General features: G+C 35.7%; 2 protein-coding genes across 4 annotated transcripts; both read left to right on the top strand.

Annotated features, from left to right (window-relative positions):
* The first annotated feature begins 3,974 nt into the window (after positions 1-3,974).
* Positions 3,975-9,881, top strand: LOC125059527 (sugar transporter ERD6-like 2). 3 transcript variants are annotated; one of them, XM_047663978.1, is made up of 9 exons: positions 3,976-4,312; positions 6,029-6,231; positions 6,836-6,958; positions 7,040-7,146; positions 7,225-7,327; positions 8,381-8,510; positions 8,584-8,849; positions 8,923-9,099; positions 9,533-9,881. In XM_047663978.1, exons 1-9 carry the CDS (start codon positions 4,240-4,242, stop codon positions 9,836-9,838), a joined length of 1,488 nt encoding a protein of 495 aa, XP_047519934.1. In that variant the 5' UTR covers positions 3,976-4,239; the 3' UTR covers positions 9,839-9,881. The 3 variants fall into 3 exon arrangements, with proteins under 3 accessions (XP_047519935.1, XP_047519934.1, XP_047519936.1); XM_047663979.1 differs by lacking the exon at positions 8,923-9,099 and having other exon boundaries at positions 3,975-4,312; XM_047663980.1 differs by lacking the exon at positions 6,029-6,231 and having other exon boundaries at positions 4,245-4,312.
* A 1,401-nt stretch (positions 9,882-11,282) lies between these two features.
* On the top strand, positions 11,283-15,872 carry LOC125059529 (ADP-ribosylation factor-like protein 6). Its single transcript, XM_047663982.1, has 4 exons — positions 11,283-11,466; positions 12,006-12,208; positions 12,891-13,148; positions 14,698-15,872. The coding sequence occupies exons 2-4, from the start codon at positions 12,028-12,030 to the stop codon at positions 14,826-14,828; spliced, it is 570 nt and encodes a 189-aa protein (XP_047519938.1). The 5' UTR covers positions 11,283-11,466; positions 12,006-12,027; the 3' UTR covers positions 14,829-15,872.
* The last annotated feature ends 2,828 nt before the right edge of the window (positions 15,873-18,700 follow it).

The raw sequence follows: 18,700 nt of genomic DNA, 5'->3' as shown, positions 1-18,700 counted from the left end.
ATTAAAACCTAAACCTAATCAAATATACAGTATTTTAACCTACACGTAATAATAAAAATTAATAAACATAAAATTAACACAAATTTAAAAAGTTTGATCCATGGCAGTGTACCTTTAACGCTGGCATTGCGATACTTATTCATTGAGCGAGGAAAGCACCAGCTCTGGGGTCACCGGTACTATCACCAGGCGACAATTTAAATATTTAATTAGCGCCTGTGCACTTGAACCTCACGGCCCAAGTCTGTACTCCAAAGAGAACAAAAAGTTGGAAGAAACACTTATATTTGAGTCGTTTTTTAATTTCGAATATAATCTTATTTACAAAGATTTCATTTTATAAACCAGTTTACCTTTGCACATTTAATTTGTTTTTTATATTCAGAACATGCACATAATATATATAAGAAACATAAATTACATATGTATATCCTTATTGTTTAATTAGGCATACAAGCAATAAAATAACGTACTTTATAAACTCAACAGAATCTTGATCTTCCACAGAAAAAAAAGGGTGCGTGTACTTATGTACCCGCGTAAGAAGTTTCTTCTTCTTTGGCATTATTAGAAATAGTTTTTGATTGCATGCAAATAATTAATAATTACAATTAAATAATCAAAGACTGGAAAAGGAGTCATTATAGTCAATAATTAAAACTCCTTTATTTGTTTAAAAGGTAAATGACAAATGTCATTATGATCATTCAAAATTCTTGGCATACGAACTTCACGCATATTCTATTTCTTTTTACTTGTAGATTGTCTTATTCCTATCTCGCTCGCGCACGCTATAATCACACTCCCAATTTTGTGTCACAGGTGCGCGCGCATCGTAAAATTTCACTCTCATACATTGTTCATAACGCGCCTAAAGAAGTATAACTTCAAAAAAAGATTTATGTGAAAATATAACCAATTGTTTAAATATAATTATTGAAAAAAGTCTTCAAGGCCTAAACTAACTAAAATAATTACGAAATTATATATGTATAGATATAAATAGAACTATTACGGCATGAAAATGTAATTTCTCTATTTCCTGCTGATGTCTACATAGCCATAACACTTCACCCTGAACATCTTTAACAATCTTTAAAAAAAAGAAACATTAAAAAAAAAATTGCCTTTAAAAATTTTTTTATCCAATTACGAAGCGATAACAGCCAAAAAGTATTTAATACAAACACATGGGCCCGTGTTTTTGACTTCACATTAAATATTACGCGGTGTGTATGACTAGCGGCCTGTTCCATAGTAAATATTTTGGAAACCAATTTTTAATTCGGTCCCGCAGTTTTTTGTTTTTTTTTGTTGTCAAGACACAAATGGTTCCTCTATATAATATTAATAAAGATGATTTATACGAATTGCTTTTTAAATTTGCTTTTTAACCAATCGCTTACAACAATACCGGAATTTCGCAAAAACTACATAATTAAATGTTTATTGCTATGTAACGAATGAATGCAATGTAACATTTGAAGAGAGTGTCTACGTCTGGCTATACTCTCGGGGCGTAACTTCGACGATTTTGGCAATCGCCACGCTTATAAGACTACTAGCTGACCGGGCAAACGTCGTTTTGCCATGTATATCATTTATAATAAAAAAATAGGGGTTAATCGTAGAGGAGTGAAAGTTAAGGGTTGTATGTATTTTTTAATGCTGTATCATAAAAAAATAAAAAATAAAAATTTTGTCTAAAAAATAAAAATAAAAATTTAGGGGTGGACTACCCCTAACATTTAGGGGGATGAAAAATAGATGTTGGCCGATTCTCATAGATACCGGATAAGCACAAAAAATTTCATCAAAATCGGTTAAGCCGTTTCGGAGGAGTATGGCAACGAAAACTGTGACACGAGAATTTTATATACATATTAGATAAAAGCCTGAGTGAACAAAATGTACAGCCTTAGCTCGTACAGTACCGTACCGATGGTATTACTGTACCATCATTTCAATTTTATTAAAAGTATAACTCTCAATATATCTTTGATAGTAGTCACTGTGAGAAGGACGACATTATGATAAATACCTGATCCTATTAACGTTATATGTTAATTAGGTACTTTAGTTTTTAATTAAGCCATTTTTTTAATCAAGGTGACTAAACCAGATAGGCATAACAATAGGTATTCACGTAATAAACTTACTTATTTTATTTTTACAAAGGATGTAAAAGTGGAAAAAAAGTCCGATAAGCTAATAGAATATATTGGCATATAATCGTCTCGAATGTGTTTCTGTGAACACAATTATTATGTGTGTAAAATTGAAAGATATTATTAATTTTATGGTGGTTTACATTAAAAAAATTTTATGATTGTTATCGAGTTTGACTCGTTTTGATATTGGTTGAAAACTAAAAGCGAACCGTTCATTTTAAATAAATAAAAGTAAGTATAGGTATTACAAATTTAGTTTTATGTAATAGGAGATAAACGGGCAGGAGGCTCACCTGATGAAATGATATGAATTAACTTATGTTTAATAAATCATCTTGATAAAAGCTATATTATAAACTAGTAGACTAGGCCAAGCGTTGCTGTGGCTAAGATTTTTGTTATATTACATAGTAGTAAACTATTCAAGAGAAACGGCAGGAGAACACCAATCCACCATGCTTTTTTGGTGGTTATGCCATTAAATTGTAGCTTATGTGAAACGTTGGTAATTATTTTGATAAGGATCAATACCTAGGTACGAATAAAGAGCCTTTTCTAGCGGTGGTATTTTAATAAAAAAATAATAATAAAAGGACGCTTATTGTGACGTAACTATAAAAGATAGAGACATGCTGTCGCGACATTTTTATAGATAGTGATGTGTCCTGAAAAATTTAAATACATCATTTTGTTCTATATTCAAGTTTTAGTAAGCATCCCTAATTTAAAAAAAAATGAAACATAGCCTATGTCACTCGGGAATGGTGTAGCTTGCCAACGGTGAAAGAATGTTTGAAATCGGTCCAGTAGTTTCGGAGCCTATTCATTTCAAACAAACAAAAAGTCAAACCTTTCCTCTTTATAATAGTAGTATAGATGAAAAGGGTAAAACGCGGTCATTTTAAAATTATTCGTAGCGATAATGCAACATGCAAATTATGTCTTGAATCTTCGTCGTCAGTTGTTTTCCTCAAGTGGGGAATTCAGTCAGATGCAATAAATCGATGAGGATAATAAGACTATAACTGCGACGTGTTGATTTTAAATACGATACGAAGCAGATTGAATAACAATGGGAGTTATATTTGCACAAAATAATACTAGCAATATATCCTGTTGTAAAATATAATAATAATTATTAGTCTTTAATTCAGATAAATTTACATTTAAACACCTTTGTATTTCAATCTTCTTTTAGTGATCTGTGTGCCCTTTTTTGGCATAGGCTTCCTACAAATCCCGCCATTCCTCTCTGCCACTACTGTTTCTTCAATTTGGTCTAAGATGACTCCTTCTTTTTCGTTTGCTGTATTTTGGGCACCAGGAACAGGAATATAAGTAGAATTTAAATAACCTTTCATAATTATATCTTTTATCTTCTAAAAACTACCTTTTAATAAAACCATGTGATTTTCATTAATACTAATGGACTCCATAGTAATTTGCTTCCGTTGCCTTCGACTAAGATTAAGGCCGGAGCCATCATCAATGTGAGTATTCATAGGAACTTGACATCAGGTGAATCTCTCTGCCCGTTTGCCTTTTATTACATTAAAAAAACTAAGGGCGGCGACACGTTTCACAACATGATTACGATTTTTTTTATGGTTCTGGCACGATATGTGCATTAGCTAGCGTCAAGTATAGGATTTTTTTTATAATTCGTGCTTTGTCTTTAGAAATTCGACCGTGTCCTCCATGTACGGTTTAAGCACTCGCCCGGTGCCGCACAACCCTCCCAAAGGCCGAGAACAAATTAAAATTAAATTAAAACTTGCCCTCGAACCGGGAATCGAACCCGGTACCCCTCACCTAGCTGCCACTTAATAAGACCGCTAGGCTATGAGGCCATGATTACGATTAGACGGTAACCACGCGTGTTCAAGGGACAGACTAAAAAAAACTAATAAACTGCCACTGCGCAGAGAACAGCAGAAAGAGTCGCGCGTATCTTGCGATCGTTGGATCTATACGATACGCTTACAAATTTACAGATTAGATTTTTTTAAAGTAATCCAGTTAAATTAAGTACTAAATATAAGTACATCAGAGTGAGCAGTGAGTCGAAATGAGAACTTTAAAGGGCTGGAGCGGAGCGGATGCGCTATCGGCTTTTCATCAGGCGCTCGTCGTGATTCTAAGTGAGTAAAAATATCGTTAGAAGTATTACTGATAGCTCAGTTATTACAAAAATGAAGATTTTATTATCACAGCATAGGCGAATAAAAAAATAATAGTTTTTGATGATTCTTCTACAAAAAAATAACACATTTAATTTGGATATGTAGGTAATTAATTATTTCTTTATGCAAATACTAGTTTAGGTATATTGAATATTTAATTGTTTCACGTATTTCTTACATTTTTATACGAAACAAATATTTTGTGTGAATTTAGACATATAACCTTGTAGATATGTTAAAAATAAATAATTTTAATTAAATAGGAAATTAATACTCGTAATATTGCTTCTAATTATTTTATAATACTCCGATAACCGAACTATTCAATTTGTATTTAATAAAGGGTTTTAGTTAATATCTTAATATATGTATATAAATTACGTGTCACGTTGTTTGTCCGCTATGGACTCCTAAACTACCGAACCGATATCAATCAAATTTGCACACCGTGTGCAGTTTGATCTAACTTAAAAGAGCTAGCTTACATCTCAATTTATGCCCGCAATATTTTTTTATTGCAAATATTTGTTTATTATTTGATACAATTCTAACAGATGGCGCTGTGTTAAAAGTACCAACGTTTCACATAAGCTATCTATCTACCTTTCACATAAGTTCTCCTACCGTTTCCCTTAAATATTTTACTACTATGGATAATGTAATATAACAAAAACTTTAGTCACAGCAACGCTTGGCCGGTCTGCTAGTATTCGTATATAAAGAAACAATATAAAAAGTACAATTCTGACAAACCGACACTTCGGAGAAGTTTATGCTTAGCCCAAAAAACGTAAAACAGAACCGTCCTTTTAATAAATCAGAACCTTAGAATTGTGGAAGCGTGGTAAAAAATACCACGCTTCCTCCTTACCGCCTTTCCTTTACATGTAATTATGTTAATTTTTTTATGAATGCAACAAAGTGTGAATAAATAAATAAATAAATAAAAATAACACGGCAACGTTATTTACACTATAATAAAACGTGCAATCGTAGAAAGACGTGAGGTGACGTGACGTGAGGGTGAGGTCAATGATCTCATCCCATTACCTCCTGTAATCGGATTCCTAACTTGTTGTTAAGAATTCAAGAAGTGCTAGTTATCTAGGTAATCTACAAACCGTGCACAGAGCACGGTCAAGGTGGGAGATGTGGAAATGATCACGCAAACATTACTCCACTCGTGCGAGTTTAATGTTACGCCGGTGTCAATATTGAACATCGTGTGGAGGTCGATGTATGAATTCAAATTGTAGTAAATGTCAAATTATACGTAATTTTCATTTCATTTTTCTTATTTATTTTCCTTATTTCCTATTTTCACACTAACTTAATACTAATAGAATAGAAAACTAAACTAAAAACATAACATAAAAGTAACCATTAAAAACTTAAAACCTAAACCATTTTATAACTAATTATTTATTAATTAATAAATAATGCAATTCTTGTGAATTCAGCCAGTGTTAAAAAATATATCCGTCTCACAAGCAATAGTGTTCAGGATGCGCAAAACACTTTTAAAACATCCGTGGCACAAAGAAGTTTTGCGCTTAAATTATTAGAAATCAACTAAAATATTTTTTTCCATATTTTATCATATTACATTTATTACCAGTATTTCACATCTCCTAAAGCTTGTTTAGCTAAATAAAAAATCCCTATAATTTTCAGTCAACATACCTTCGGTATCGTTTGGCCTGGCGTTGGGCTGGGTGTCTCTGGTGAGCGGCGAAGCGGCTGATGAAGGCGACATGGGCGCTGTCTTCGCGGCCGTCACTACGTTTTTGGCGTGCTTTGTGTCCGTACCGATCAGCGCCAAGATCATCACATACGGCAGAAAGTATGCTGTCATGGCCGCCTCTGCATGTTTCGTGGTCTGTGCTATGTTTAAAAAAACTTTAGAGGTGTCAAGGGACACCCGGATGGAACGAAATTCCTTTCCATTAATTTATATGTTAATTGTTATTTTTTTTTAATAATTTACGTTATAATAATCATATGTTAAACCATATGTTAAACCATATGTTAATTGGTATCATAAAAAAAAGCCAACATCACGAGGTGTTCTCAGGCGGTCACCCATCCAAGTACTGACCTCGCCCGACGTTGCTTAACTTCGGTTATAGGACGAGAACCGGTGTATTACAATAGCAAATAGCAAAAAAGTGTCGTGACAACTTTTCGTAAGAATTTTTTCCGTCTAGCCCCCTATCACAACGCGCGATAAGGAACTTCGTTCCAAAAAATGCTTGGCTGGTGGCCGTAGTTGTTTTCCGTCGATTTGGCTTCAATCTTTAAGATTAGACAGTTTCCGCAGATTTATATTTTAATTTTGTTAATTCCTCAAATTGCTTAGCGGTAACAATAAATTATTATTCAATATTCAGAAGTGCACGCTACTGACATCTATTTCATTATTGTGTTTTGAAAAAGATAATCAATAACAATAGTAATGTTAAGACTTTTCTCTGCCGGTAGTTGTGTTGGTCGCTCAAGCTGGTTTCGGTGTCAGCGAGTGACGGATGGATGATAGGTGGACGGCTGGCAGCAGGGTTCGGCGGCACCGCGGCGTGGACACTGGCTCCGTTGCTGGCTAGAGAGGTGAGATTCTGTCAGTGATTTAGATGCGTGATAGCCATAGTAGATAGTCCGTAGAAAATAATTAATGGAATGTGAATGCAGATGTGCAGCGAGGGATGGTGTGGAGCAGCAGTATCAGCATTGCCGCTTGCGCACAACGCAGGCATCTTGCTCATGTATCTCGCCGCCGATGCTAGGATGCATCATAAGTATATCAAAACATCGTCACGATATTCCTTCGGTGTCTTATATTGTTATGCTCATACATTTTTCAATGTCATTTACAGAACTGTGATATGGTGGTGTCTCGGGGTATCGGCTTTTCATTTCTTCGTGTTTATGTTCATACCGGAGTCGCCCTCGTTTCTTGCCGCTAAAGGAAAGAATGAAGTATGTTTCCTTTATTTTTTTATTTAATGTATTTAATATATTGTGTATGCGAGTGTTGGCCAAGTGGCTTCAGCGTGCGACTCTCATCCCTGAGGTCGTAGGTTCCATCTCCGGCGGTGCACCAATGGGCTTTCTTTCTATGTGCGCATTTGAAATTCGCTCGAACGGTAAAGGAAAACTTCGTGAGGACACCGACATGTCTTAGACCCAAAAAGTCGACGGCATGTGTCAGGCACTGGAGGCTGATCACCTACTTGCCTATTGTCATAAATAAAGTTTTAATTATTTATTTTATTATATTAAAAAAAATCATGAAACAGATTATAGAAATCTAAGGCCCTGACCTAAAGAGAATGTACCGCCACGGATTATTATTAATTAATATATTATTGTAATTGAGGTTGTAAATAATTTAATTAGTACCTATTTCGTATACTTTTCATATTTTTCTTGTCGTTATATTATATTAAAAACATCAAAATTTCCAAATTTACATATATTTCTAAAATTCAAGAAAGAAAACGGATTGTTAATAAACTCTCCACCACTCTAAAAACAGTTAAAAGATGTTTAAAAATCCTCAAGATTTTTAGTTTACACGATTTGTAACATGCTGCACGAATCTCTTCGCTCTCTCTCTCGTCTAAAATGAAATTGTAATGATAAAATTTAAACGAATAAAAGTAATCGTGTTGTCTCTAACATCAATACCCAGCGCTGTGGAACTTCTTGCTCCTCAGCATAATGCTGAGCCAGGGCCAATTACAACCACAGTACACACACATTGCACACTAGAAGCGAACCGAATGGCAAAAGAAAATTTCTTAATTTTAATTTCTAATTTTTATTGTTTGTGATGTCTTATTTTATTTTATGTTTTCTCTAAGTATTGTTATTTTGTGTGTTTATGTGTGTGTGTTTTTGTTTGTAATAAATGTTATGTCTATGTCTATGTCAATAGCCGAGGTGAAATATCATATCTTGGAAACAAACACACAAAAGCGAATCAAGTGGCGTGCGTTTATTAGACTTGAAATAAAAGTATTTGTACAGGAAGCCCGGAGCTCTCTGGCGTGGCTACGAGGTCGATCGACTGATTCACCGAAACTCGATGCCGAGTTTAAGACGTTGCCACCCGCCGAGCAAGGAGAGGAGTCGTCTCTCTCGCGAGTCCTGGATTTGTGTACGTGCCTACTATTGAGAAGATCAATTTATTTCACTTGAAAATAATTTACGTCGATATAAAACGGCCGCAGTTCGAGACCGCCAGAGACGTTGGGCGTTCGCCATCGGGTTCGTGGCGGTCGTGGGACAAGAGATGTGCGGTATACTCGCCATCACTCAGTACGCCGAGCGGCTGTTCATGTTGACGCGGGACCGAGCCGCCGCGGTCTCGATTGCTGCGACACCCGAAGGTCCACTGGTGCTGGCGACGCCCGCCCGGCACGCCCTCATCCTCGGCGCCGTGCAGCTGGTAGCGTCCGCCCTTTCCCTCTATCTCGTGGAGAGGCTCGGCCGCAGGGTGAGTGCCATTTGCGATAGATGACATATCTTCGGTGCGGCGAGTGGTCTCATTTATTTGTATTATTTCGCAGCCGCTTATCGTAGGGTGCGCGTGGGCGGTGGGCCTGTCGCTCGGTGGGGCGGCGGGGGCGGTCTGGGCAGGGAAAGCCGAGGGTGCGGCTGTAGCGGTAGCCTTGGCTGTGGCAGTCGACGCCGCCGGCTTGCAGGCCGCGCCCTACGCTCTGTTCTCCGATATGTTCGCCTACGAGGTAGTTGCGAGTAGTAGCCGTCGTAGTGAGACCACTGAGGTTTTAGGGTTACAGCACACCTATCAACTCGGAAAGGGATCGTCAACGTATCACCTCGAACCGTTCAGTATTGTATGAAACTCCCTACATAACTGCAACGCACACCAATCGTAATCGCCTCGCCTTGGAACAGGCGATGCGGTGCGTGGTCACTGGTCAACTTGCAGTTCCCGCGCTTACGTCTCTCAGTACTCACGTCTCTTCGTCCATCCTTGCCCCTGTCCCCTCCCGCGACAGGAGGCAGTTGCGGTCGGCGAACCGTAAGCGCGTTGTTGCCTAGCCGTAGCCGAGCCGACGTACAGTGCTGCTGATACGAAACGTGATAGGGTGACGATCCCTTTCCGAGTTGATTGACCTTGACCTTTAGTGGGTAATTTTGTAATGTTCTGCGCAGTATCGAGGGTGCGCGACGATGTTGATGATCACCGGCGCGTGCCTGGGCAACGCGATCGAAGTGGTCATGTTTCCGGCGGTAGTTGTGCACAGCGGCGTGGCGGCGTCCCTTCTGACGGCCGCGGCGTTGTCGTTGGCTTACGCCATATTTACCACAATCGCCGTGCCCGAAACCAGGCTCAAGACTCCCGAGCAGATTTATGACGCGATCTGTCCGGCGGCAAGTCAGTGCCACAGTGTTAAAGTTAGCAATAAGTTGAAAAGTGGGACTAGAGGCGAAAAACATTCTGTTTGTACTAGTTTTTAAGTTATTAAAGGTTAGATCTGAAATATCGATATTATTAAATAAATATTAATGTGTTTTGTATCTTAAGGTAAATTAGACAATGTAAACGCGTGTCAATTGTTGACTATGTACATATAAATAAAACTTCTATAATGGATATAAATGCGAACTTATAAAGTATATGTTAGGTGAGCTCCGTTTCGAGTCCGTTAAGTCGATAACTCTTTAAAGCAATATTTACAGGCATCGTTGCCATGACAACGCCTCACTATTCACCATTAAGGTTAAGGTTGCTTTGTTTGTTCTTTAATATTGCATTTACTTCAGTCACAATTATTATAATCAGTGTAGAATTACTGTGCGCTAGTGAATTGTGCTTTTTACTACGAGATCTACTATTCATTCGAGTCTGTATGACATCTACAGGTCGATTTACATCAAACGAGCGAATGCTCATTCTATCCCCACTACATCAAATTCTTCTAGTGTAAACAGGCGTAGAGCATTCTTTCGTTGTTCTTAGTGCGTTCGCAAAGATTCTATAGAATATTCTAAGAATGCTCGTTCGCTTGATGTAAACGGCGCAAGAGCGCGCGAACAGTTGCTTAGAGCGTTCTATCGTGTTCGGACGTGCTCGCGCCACTGAGCGGTCTTTTCAAAGCGTTCTTGTGTTCTAGCGATTGTTTACGTATCTTATCGATTAAATTATGGATTGGTCTCAAGAAAAATGTTTTTGAATGTTTTTTTTTTGTTTGTTGTTTATTGTTGTTTATTTATTGCACATACTTCAGATATAGCATTACATATTGTCGATTTAGACAGTTTAGTAAAATACATCAGGCTTCCATAGGAATCTCCAGTTGTCAAAAATCGCAAAGTCACTGCTAGTTTGTCATATGCAGGAATCGAGTCTCTAAAATTCGTACTTGATTTTCGAATTTTTTCGATGGTCAGAGATAGTAAATGATCAAAATCCTCCGGCGCCATTCTACAAAAGTTTTGGAATTGTCCACTTTCTTCTTGTTTTCGCATATCCGTCATTGTTTCACCTACATTATCCAGTGTCCTTCGATGCATTAAATTTGTAACCCACCAACGTCTCTTCCTTCTTTTATTTTTGCGTTTTCGCGACAAAATAATAAATTGCAGCACTTGCAATAATGATATCGCTGTCAGAGTCAGACATAACGAAGCACTACCAATACTAACCACAGAATTGACACGAATGAGCAAAGAACATTCGATCTAGCTTTTGTTTACACTAAAAGATTACGAAAGAATGCTCTTGTTCTAGCTCTAGCTCTATGTTCGTTTGATGTAAATCGATACCTCTAGCTTTCGTTTACACTAAAAGATTACGAAAGAATGCTCTTGTTCTAGCTCTAGCTCTATGTTCGTTTGATGTAAATCGACCTTACCACAAACATATTTGACATTTAATAATAATTTTCATAAGCAAAGTTTTTGGAATTTCGAATACTTAATTTTAAATTTATGTTAATTAGTTTGTTCTTTAAAACACTCTTAAAGCGTTGTTAAGCGTGTTTTTAAGATCTGTTTTTGAAAAACATTAAGCAAGAAATAGCTCAAATACGAATTTAAATGAGCAAACCTTAGTATTAGGTTGGAAAAACAGCGAATAAAGACGTGTAAGTATATCAGTCTACTTATTAAGATGCAACGATAAAAACCTTTATTAATATTGTACGGTTCCTGGGTCATCGGGGTGCTTTCAATAATAGAGGATTTTAGTTTTACTCTATATTAACCTCTCGCCTACAGCAATAGAATATAAGCGAAATAATTAATTGCTATAATACGAATGAATGCAATGTAACAGTAAAAGATAGCTACGTCTGGCTATACTCTCGGGGCGTAACTCCGACGATTTGAGAAATCGCCACGCTTATAAAACTAAGAAAACCAGAGTGAGCAAAATACACAGCCGTAAATATCTCTCTCTTTAATCAGCAGCTCATGTCTGAGCTTCGTGGTCAGCAACGAAGCATCTAGAGCGGACTATCTGTTTCCACCGGTGGAATCAAGTGGAAGATGAGTCTTTCACTTGATCGGTCCATCTAATTGGTGAACGGCCACGTGATCTTTTGCCTTCTGCGTTATCTTACTCATATTACTCATATAACTTTTTGGTCCCGTGTTGCTGGCCACTAAAGCATTGGTATTTTAGGCATTGCTAGGAAATTTACACCATGGGTCTAATGGAGAAACTGTCTTCGTGGCTCGGAGGGCCAGCTGCAGGCAGGGAGATCACGATCCTGGTACTAGGTTTGGACCACAGCGGGAAGACGTCCCTCCTTAACGCCTTACGTCCACCTGACCGGAGAGTCACCTCGGAGCCGACACTCGCGCCCAGACAGGACAACTTTACGTGTAATATTTACTTTTTCATTTTTAATAATGTCATTAAAAACGTCAAGTGCTTTTGTTACTAACAAAAGCATTTATATCGCCATTATACCTAATTTTACTTTCCTGAAATAGATAGCAATAACTATTAAGTTAGTTTTAGTTTAGATTGTAATTCTACCAAATAATCATAAAAGTTTATGCGACATTTTAAAAAGAAATAAAGAGTGGTAATAATATATCTCTGTTTCACCAAGGTCATAATATTTCCGCGAAAATAGTGGTAATAAATGATTACATTTTGGACGTTTGTCAAAATGTGCCATCGTAATGTGCGGTTACTGTGTCGTCCGTAATATGTTAAACAGTGAAACAATAGTACTACGCTTTTGCTCTTCAGTCTAATTAGATAAATTACTGTAATGTACATTCAGTCATTTTTCAACTTTAAATACATAACAGGAAAAAATTGCTTTCATTTCATATATATGTATATTTGTACATGTAATGTACTTACTATCCAAGTAATAATAGCACCTTCTTTAATTTTTCCTGAAAACACGACCAGAACATATGACGACAGCATTATGTATTCAAATGACAAAGTTTGGCCGCACTTGCCTATACACACATATACTGTTTTTATACATATCACCTCATTCAATAGACTGATGTTTATGCCTGATTTGATCTGTATGCTTTCCAGTTGGCGGATTATCAGTGGTGGCGGTGGAAGCGGGTGGAGCTCGGCGAGTGCGGGCGCTGTGGGAACGCCAGTACGCAGCGGCGAGTGGAGTGCTGTGGGTGGTGGATGCGGCTGACGCTCTCCGACTTGCGGTTGCCCGCGATGAGATGCAGCTCATGCTGGAGCACCCGGCTATGCGCGCGCGACGACTACCACTGCTGGTCTGTGCCAACAAGGCTGATCTTCCGCACGCCCTGCCACCCGCCCAAGTCGCTGCCGGTAAGCCCCGACAGACATTACCGTAGCATTGAGGAATAGAGATGACTAAAAGTATTGCTCTTTGAACAACTTAATGGCAAATTAGGAGAGATGTTATGGATATGATATTTTGGATACGGTTACGGTTATGTAATTATTTCGGATTATCCGCTAGTTTCGGATAGTTTCGGTTTCGGTTATTAGATTGAAGTAAAATATTAATACAAATAGTATGTAATAATTTGGTTTATATTTATGTTACCAGTTGGTAGATATTATAATCAGTCATATAGGTAAGTAATTATTATATATCTCCTCCATTTTAAGTTTTATCTATTAAAATAAAAATGCAATAAATTTAAGAGTTGTAAAAAAAATCTTGTGAGCAATGTAACCATCAACAAAAACCTGTCGAAACATGTCGTTTTATTTAGATTCCGCCCTTATAAGTATATGATACTTGTAAAACGGATACCGTTACGGTTACATATAATTTTCTATCCGATAGTTTCGGTTACGGTTACGGAACTCAATAACATCCTTGCAAATTTATGAAAGAATTGGTTAATTTCTAACATAAGTACGACAAACTTAAATTATTATATTAGTAATATATCTCAAATAATATCTATAAATGTTTTAACATAAATCTTATAAGATATAATTAATCTCGTTTTATGCAGATTTTGTACTCATTATAAATACGCAGTTTGTCTTGGGTCTTGTTAACATACTAGTCCAAAACCAATCATAGGCGAGACCTCAAATCTTTGTTTTGCTCTATTTATTTTTGCGTGTTATCTAAAGTTTGAGTTTGAGTATATTTTATTACTAGCTGGCCTGGCGAACATCGTACCGCCTAACAGTCGGTGCTTTATTTTTTTTAATACTTATTCTGCTATTCGGGACACCAGTCTAGCTAGTAAGATAAAAAAAAGAAAGTTGATAATACAAAAACCTGTCCATACATACCATTATGTCAAAAAATAAAAATTTACCTTCCCGGAACCCCTCCACTAACACTTGAACTTTATGATATGGTATTAAAGTTCAAATTGCCTTTAAATATTATTGCGAATGTTTTGTATGGGAATATAGAAAAGTGTTGTTTTTAGACTTTATCACTCAGTTTTTATTAATTTTTCTCTCCGTAAGAACCATCCTCGTACTTCAAGGAATATTATAAAAAAATAATCAGACAAATCGGTCAAGCCGTTTTCATGTTATGTCGTGACAACGGAAAACGGGTTTCATTTTTATATATATAGATTATTAATTACTTAAGATGTCATGTGGAACATGGTGTAATGGTTGCAGCTTACAAACATTGTGTAAAACAAAAAACTTGGCGATTGAAAAGAGTGGCGGAGAGTCTATTGCCAGTTCTTCTCTTCCGTTCTATGCCCTTGGTTTGAGAACTGGCAGTAAAATTAGAAGCATTTCATATATATTTATTTTTTGACGTTCATAAGTGTACATTTTGTTACCTATATGAATAAATGATATTGAATTTTGAAAATTTAATTTTTGACATTTTATATTATCCTGGTATACCGTGTTTGTTTTGCAGCACTTGGTCTGGAGCGCGTGACAGATAAACCATGGCACGTGTGTGCCACAAGCGCGGTGTCCGGCGCGGGTCTCACCGACGGCCTCGCCTGGCTGACCCGCCAACTCAGAGACCTCCACACGGACCACTGAAACCTGCGATCTCAGTCATCACTCTGAAAAAGAAGTCTTGTTTAACAGAAAAATATTTTTTGTTATATTTTTCAACTACAACTCATTTCTCATAATTAAGAACTTTATAGTATACCTAACCTCGATTTGATATCATTTCCTTGAGATCAAAGTAGCATTCTCCTTAAGAAAAACATTGAGAAGTCATATTTTATTAATTACAGCGAAAGGTTTCATATATAGATATATAAATAAAGGTTTCATAAACATTATAACTAATATATATATAAATAAAAATAAATTAAATGTTTACAGTTTTCTAGTCTGTTCTGTTATATTCGTTTTTGTTATTAGATTTTTCGCTTATTCCAAAATATACCATTAAAATAATGTTTTATTTTATTAAATGAGCAAGGAAACCGACCCTAATTATTAGTATCTATAACCGTACCTACAAAAAATTATCTAAAAAAAACCCTCAGATTTTTTTTATTTATACGTAAAATATGCTTGTACATTAGTAAATTCATTAATATTTGGATCAATAGTTTTTTTTAACTTTGTAGTTTGTTGTTAGAAAAACTAAAAATAAATACGTCATCGTTCTGAATTTAGCTTTTGACAATTTGCCAACTCACAAACATTAATTCTTTTCTAGACATTGCTTATTCCTATAATTTTTTTACTATGATTGTTATTATATTTATAAAATGATTTTAATATAACTTCTATTTAGTTTTTATGAATTTTAGATATAACATATGTAATATTATTTTTGTGTGTTTGATCTTACTCTCTTTGAGTACCACCACCTTATAAATCGATCCCTTGCTACTTTTTGTCATTACTCCAACAAAATATTTTATGTAAACATTGGTACTTTTAGTAAAATTTTGGAAATTTAACACAATTCTTCACGTTTCGTCTAAATCTATGACTATTCGCTGAGAGAATCCGTTTCAGCTGAATCTGATAATCCTTCTGCTAAGCTAGGAATATCAATATTGTAACTATATACCCCGATGATATTGCAGGAATAAGAAATAAAGTTTCGCTAAAACATAATTAATATTTTTAAGTTGTCTGTCCCCCAACTCTTATGTGGAATTTATAAACAAGACACGTAGCGTAATATACTGTAATATGAATAGAATTACTTGCCTTTGAGTGGCCCACTTGCCAGACGGGGTTGTGAGGTATATAATTTGTCACAAATCAATACACACGTCTTTATATTTCATATTTATATTAGGCTATTATTGACGGGTTTTTTTTTTACTATAGAAGTATTACATTACATTACGTAAAATAAAATTGCTTGACAGGATGCCATTCGATTCCAAAAATAAGGTGAGTGGCGAATACCGCCGCCCATAGACACTCTTAATGCCAGAAAGTGGTTCAGGATTTTTATATTTTTCTAAATTATTGTGTTGATGCTAGGAGTTCTATTTGCTTGTAACAATCTAGCTTTTGCTTCCGGAGCAATGGCGGGCCTATGATTGATGGCTTGATGAGATATGTTGTAATTTTGTTTTAATTACTTTCGTCAAGTTGTGAATATATTTATTCTTATAATTTCTTTTCTCTGCGATTCTCAGTTTATTGGTCTCAGAAACACAAGAAGTGCTTATCTTTCTTTTGCCATTCTGTGCACTAATTTTAGGAAACTACGGATGTTTTTGATGAATGATTCAAAATTTTAGTGTGCTCACGTATTCACTATTGTTGTCGTACTTGACATTTAAAGATATCAATTATTTCTACAACAATTTTTCCATGTTTGCTTAGCTTAGGTCCGCCACTTGTTTTTATTACGCAAACTCGGTCGAAAGAACTAGGAACATTGGATCCGCTTAACTTTAATAAGGTACCCAGAGACAACCCCGATACTAACAAGTTTAATTGGAAATAAAATTGTTAAAACTTTGCAAGAATAGGCGGATCAATTCTTCATTGAAACTAAAATATAATTGATTTTTTTTAATTCATTTTGTTAATTTATCAGAACGGAAACACGAAATAACGTTTTCAAATCTTGTTTTAGAGATTACCTAACTTACCTAATTTTACCTTTCAATGTGAAATAATTCGCCATGAGCAGAACGGTCAAAAGATAGATTTTACACATTTCACGGTTATTCTTAACTTAAATTGCATACATTGAAAATGTACAATTATAAATTCTGTGTCATAGATTCCTACAGGTACCTATATTAATTTTTTTTATTACAAAGATATTATTACCTACCTGCTTACATTAAAAAGACATATTGCTGTTTTGCTATCATATTTTATAGAGATGACAGCCAAGAATTTGGCTAGACCGCTTGCTTCTATTGAGCAAGCATTAGATTATAAGACTTTGGGAGAAATTCCAAATAATATTCTTCTTAGATAATTCGTTTAGGATGTCCGCCATTAAGTTGTGGAATAGGCTGACCGACTCCATACAATTGGCTACCGCCCTAACACTCTTCTACCTGAATATTTCTTAACCATTTCCTATCCTGCTCAATCGTGACTGTTATAATTCTTGTATTTCTTGTTCTTTTGTATTGCATCGCAATTCATGAATCCGTGAGACCTTTTTAATATTATTTTATTAAACTTTTTAGTGTTATTTTAGATTAAGGTTTGTGATTTTATTTTTATAAGATTTGGTTATCTACTTCTTGCACTTTACCCATCATATTTTTTTTCAGTTTTTTCCTTACTAGGGTTGCCTGGAAGAGATCGCTTGTTAGCGATAAGGCCGCCCGTTGCATCCCTTATAATTTTATGTATTACTAGCTGATCCGGCAAAACATCGTTTTGCCATGTATTTTTTTCTAGGAAACATTTTTTTAGTTCAATAAAAATAACTATCTGCTATAATAAAAACTAGGGGATGATCGTAGAGGGGCGACAATTAGGGGTTGTATGTTATTTTGTTTGTTGTATCATAAAAAATAAAAACAAAAAGTTTTGTTTAAAAAACCCTTAACATTTAGGAGGATGAAAAATAGATGTTGTCCGATTCTCAGACTTACTGAATATGCATACAAAATTTCATAAGGATCGTTCGAGCCGTTTCGGAGGAGTAGGTATGGGAACGAACACTGTGACACGAGAATTTTGTATATTAGAAGATGTTTTTTGTTTTTCTATAAATAAAACGAAGTGTAAATAAATAAATATTCTATCGAAACTTTTAATTCTTCTTAAGCTATTTAATTGCCTATTTCAGTAGGACTTTTGATGTGAAACGCCCTCCGGACAAAAACAACACAACAATTGATTTTGTGTAACTTAGTTGAGTGTTTTTGATCAAAACATCGATTACTTGTTATTTTTCGGGGCTTCAGTTCAGATACTCGATTAATTAAAGAAAATAGCCTACCTATTTTCTTATATCCTACATATAATAGCCTACCTTTCTCTAACGCGGGGCTATCCGATTGCTATTCGCTGTGGGCTTCATATAACTCTAGTTAACATGCTTTGTTTTCAAATTTTATTTTTAATTATGCCCAGTCTATCATCAACTGTCAAACTTACAATACAGTGCTAACTAATTCCATTTATTTAAGTTAATAAACGTTGGATTACACCAAAACGTGCACCGATAGTGGCAGGAGTAATATCTATTGCAGAATACATCTACAAATCTGTAATTGTTCCTATAGTTATTTGTTCCTACAACAGACAATTGAGTGCCTGCTTTCTTTATTTCTATTAGACATTTGGGTAGAAGACATTGAACAAATGTAACCAACTATGCAATAAAATAAAAATGAACTTTCTAATCTATATATATATAATGAAAATGGTCTTCGTTTGAGGCTCAATCACGCCTAAACCACTGATCGTCATGAAACTACCACCATTCGATGCGAAATTTTTCAATTTTC

This window comes from Pieris napi, chromosome 20, assembly GCF_905475465.1.
Source record: "Pieris napi chromosome 20, ilPieNapi1.2, whole genome shotgun sequence".
Classification (NCBI taxonomy): Eukaryota; Metazoa; Arthropoda; class Insecta; order Lepidoptera; family Pieridae; genus Pieris; species Pieris napi.
Note: the sequence above shows the minus strand (reverse complement) of the source record. Positions and strands in the feature narration are given on the sequence as shown.

Excerpts from the sequence above, each read along its gene's own strand:
- LOC125059529 (XM_047663982.1), top strand. The coding sequence starts at position 12,028 with ATGGGTCTAATGGAGAAACTGTCTTCGTGGCTCGGAGGGCCAGCTGCA. Across the intron at positions 12,209-12,890 it reads CAGACAGGACAACTTTACGT|TTGGCGGATTATCAGTGGTG; the intron begins GTAATATTTACT and ends TATGCTTTCCAG. Across the intron at positions 13,149-14,697 it reads ACCCGCCCAAGTCGCTGCCG|CACTTGGTCTGGAGCGCGTG; the intron begins GTAAGCCCCGAC and ends TTTGTTTTGCAG.
- LOC125059527 (XM_047663978.1), top strand. The coding sequence starts at position 4,240 with ATGAGAACTTTAAAGGGCTGGAGCGGAGCGGATGCGCTATCGGCTTTT. Across the intron at positions 4,313-6,028 it reads GGCGCTCGTCGTGATTCTAA|TCAACATACCTTCGGTATCG; the intron begins GTGAGTAAAAAT and ends TATAATTTTCAG. Across the intron at positions 6,959-7,039 it reads CTCCGTTGCTGGCTAGAGAG|ATGTGCAGCGAGGGATGGTG; the intron begins GTGAGATTCTGT and ends ATGTGAATGCAG.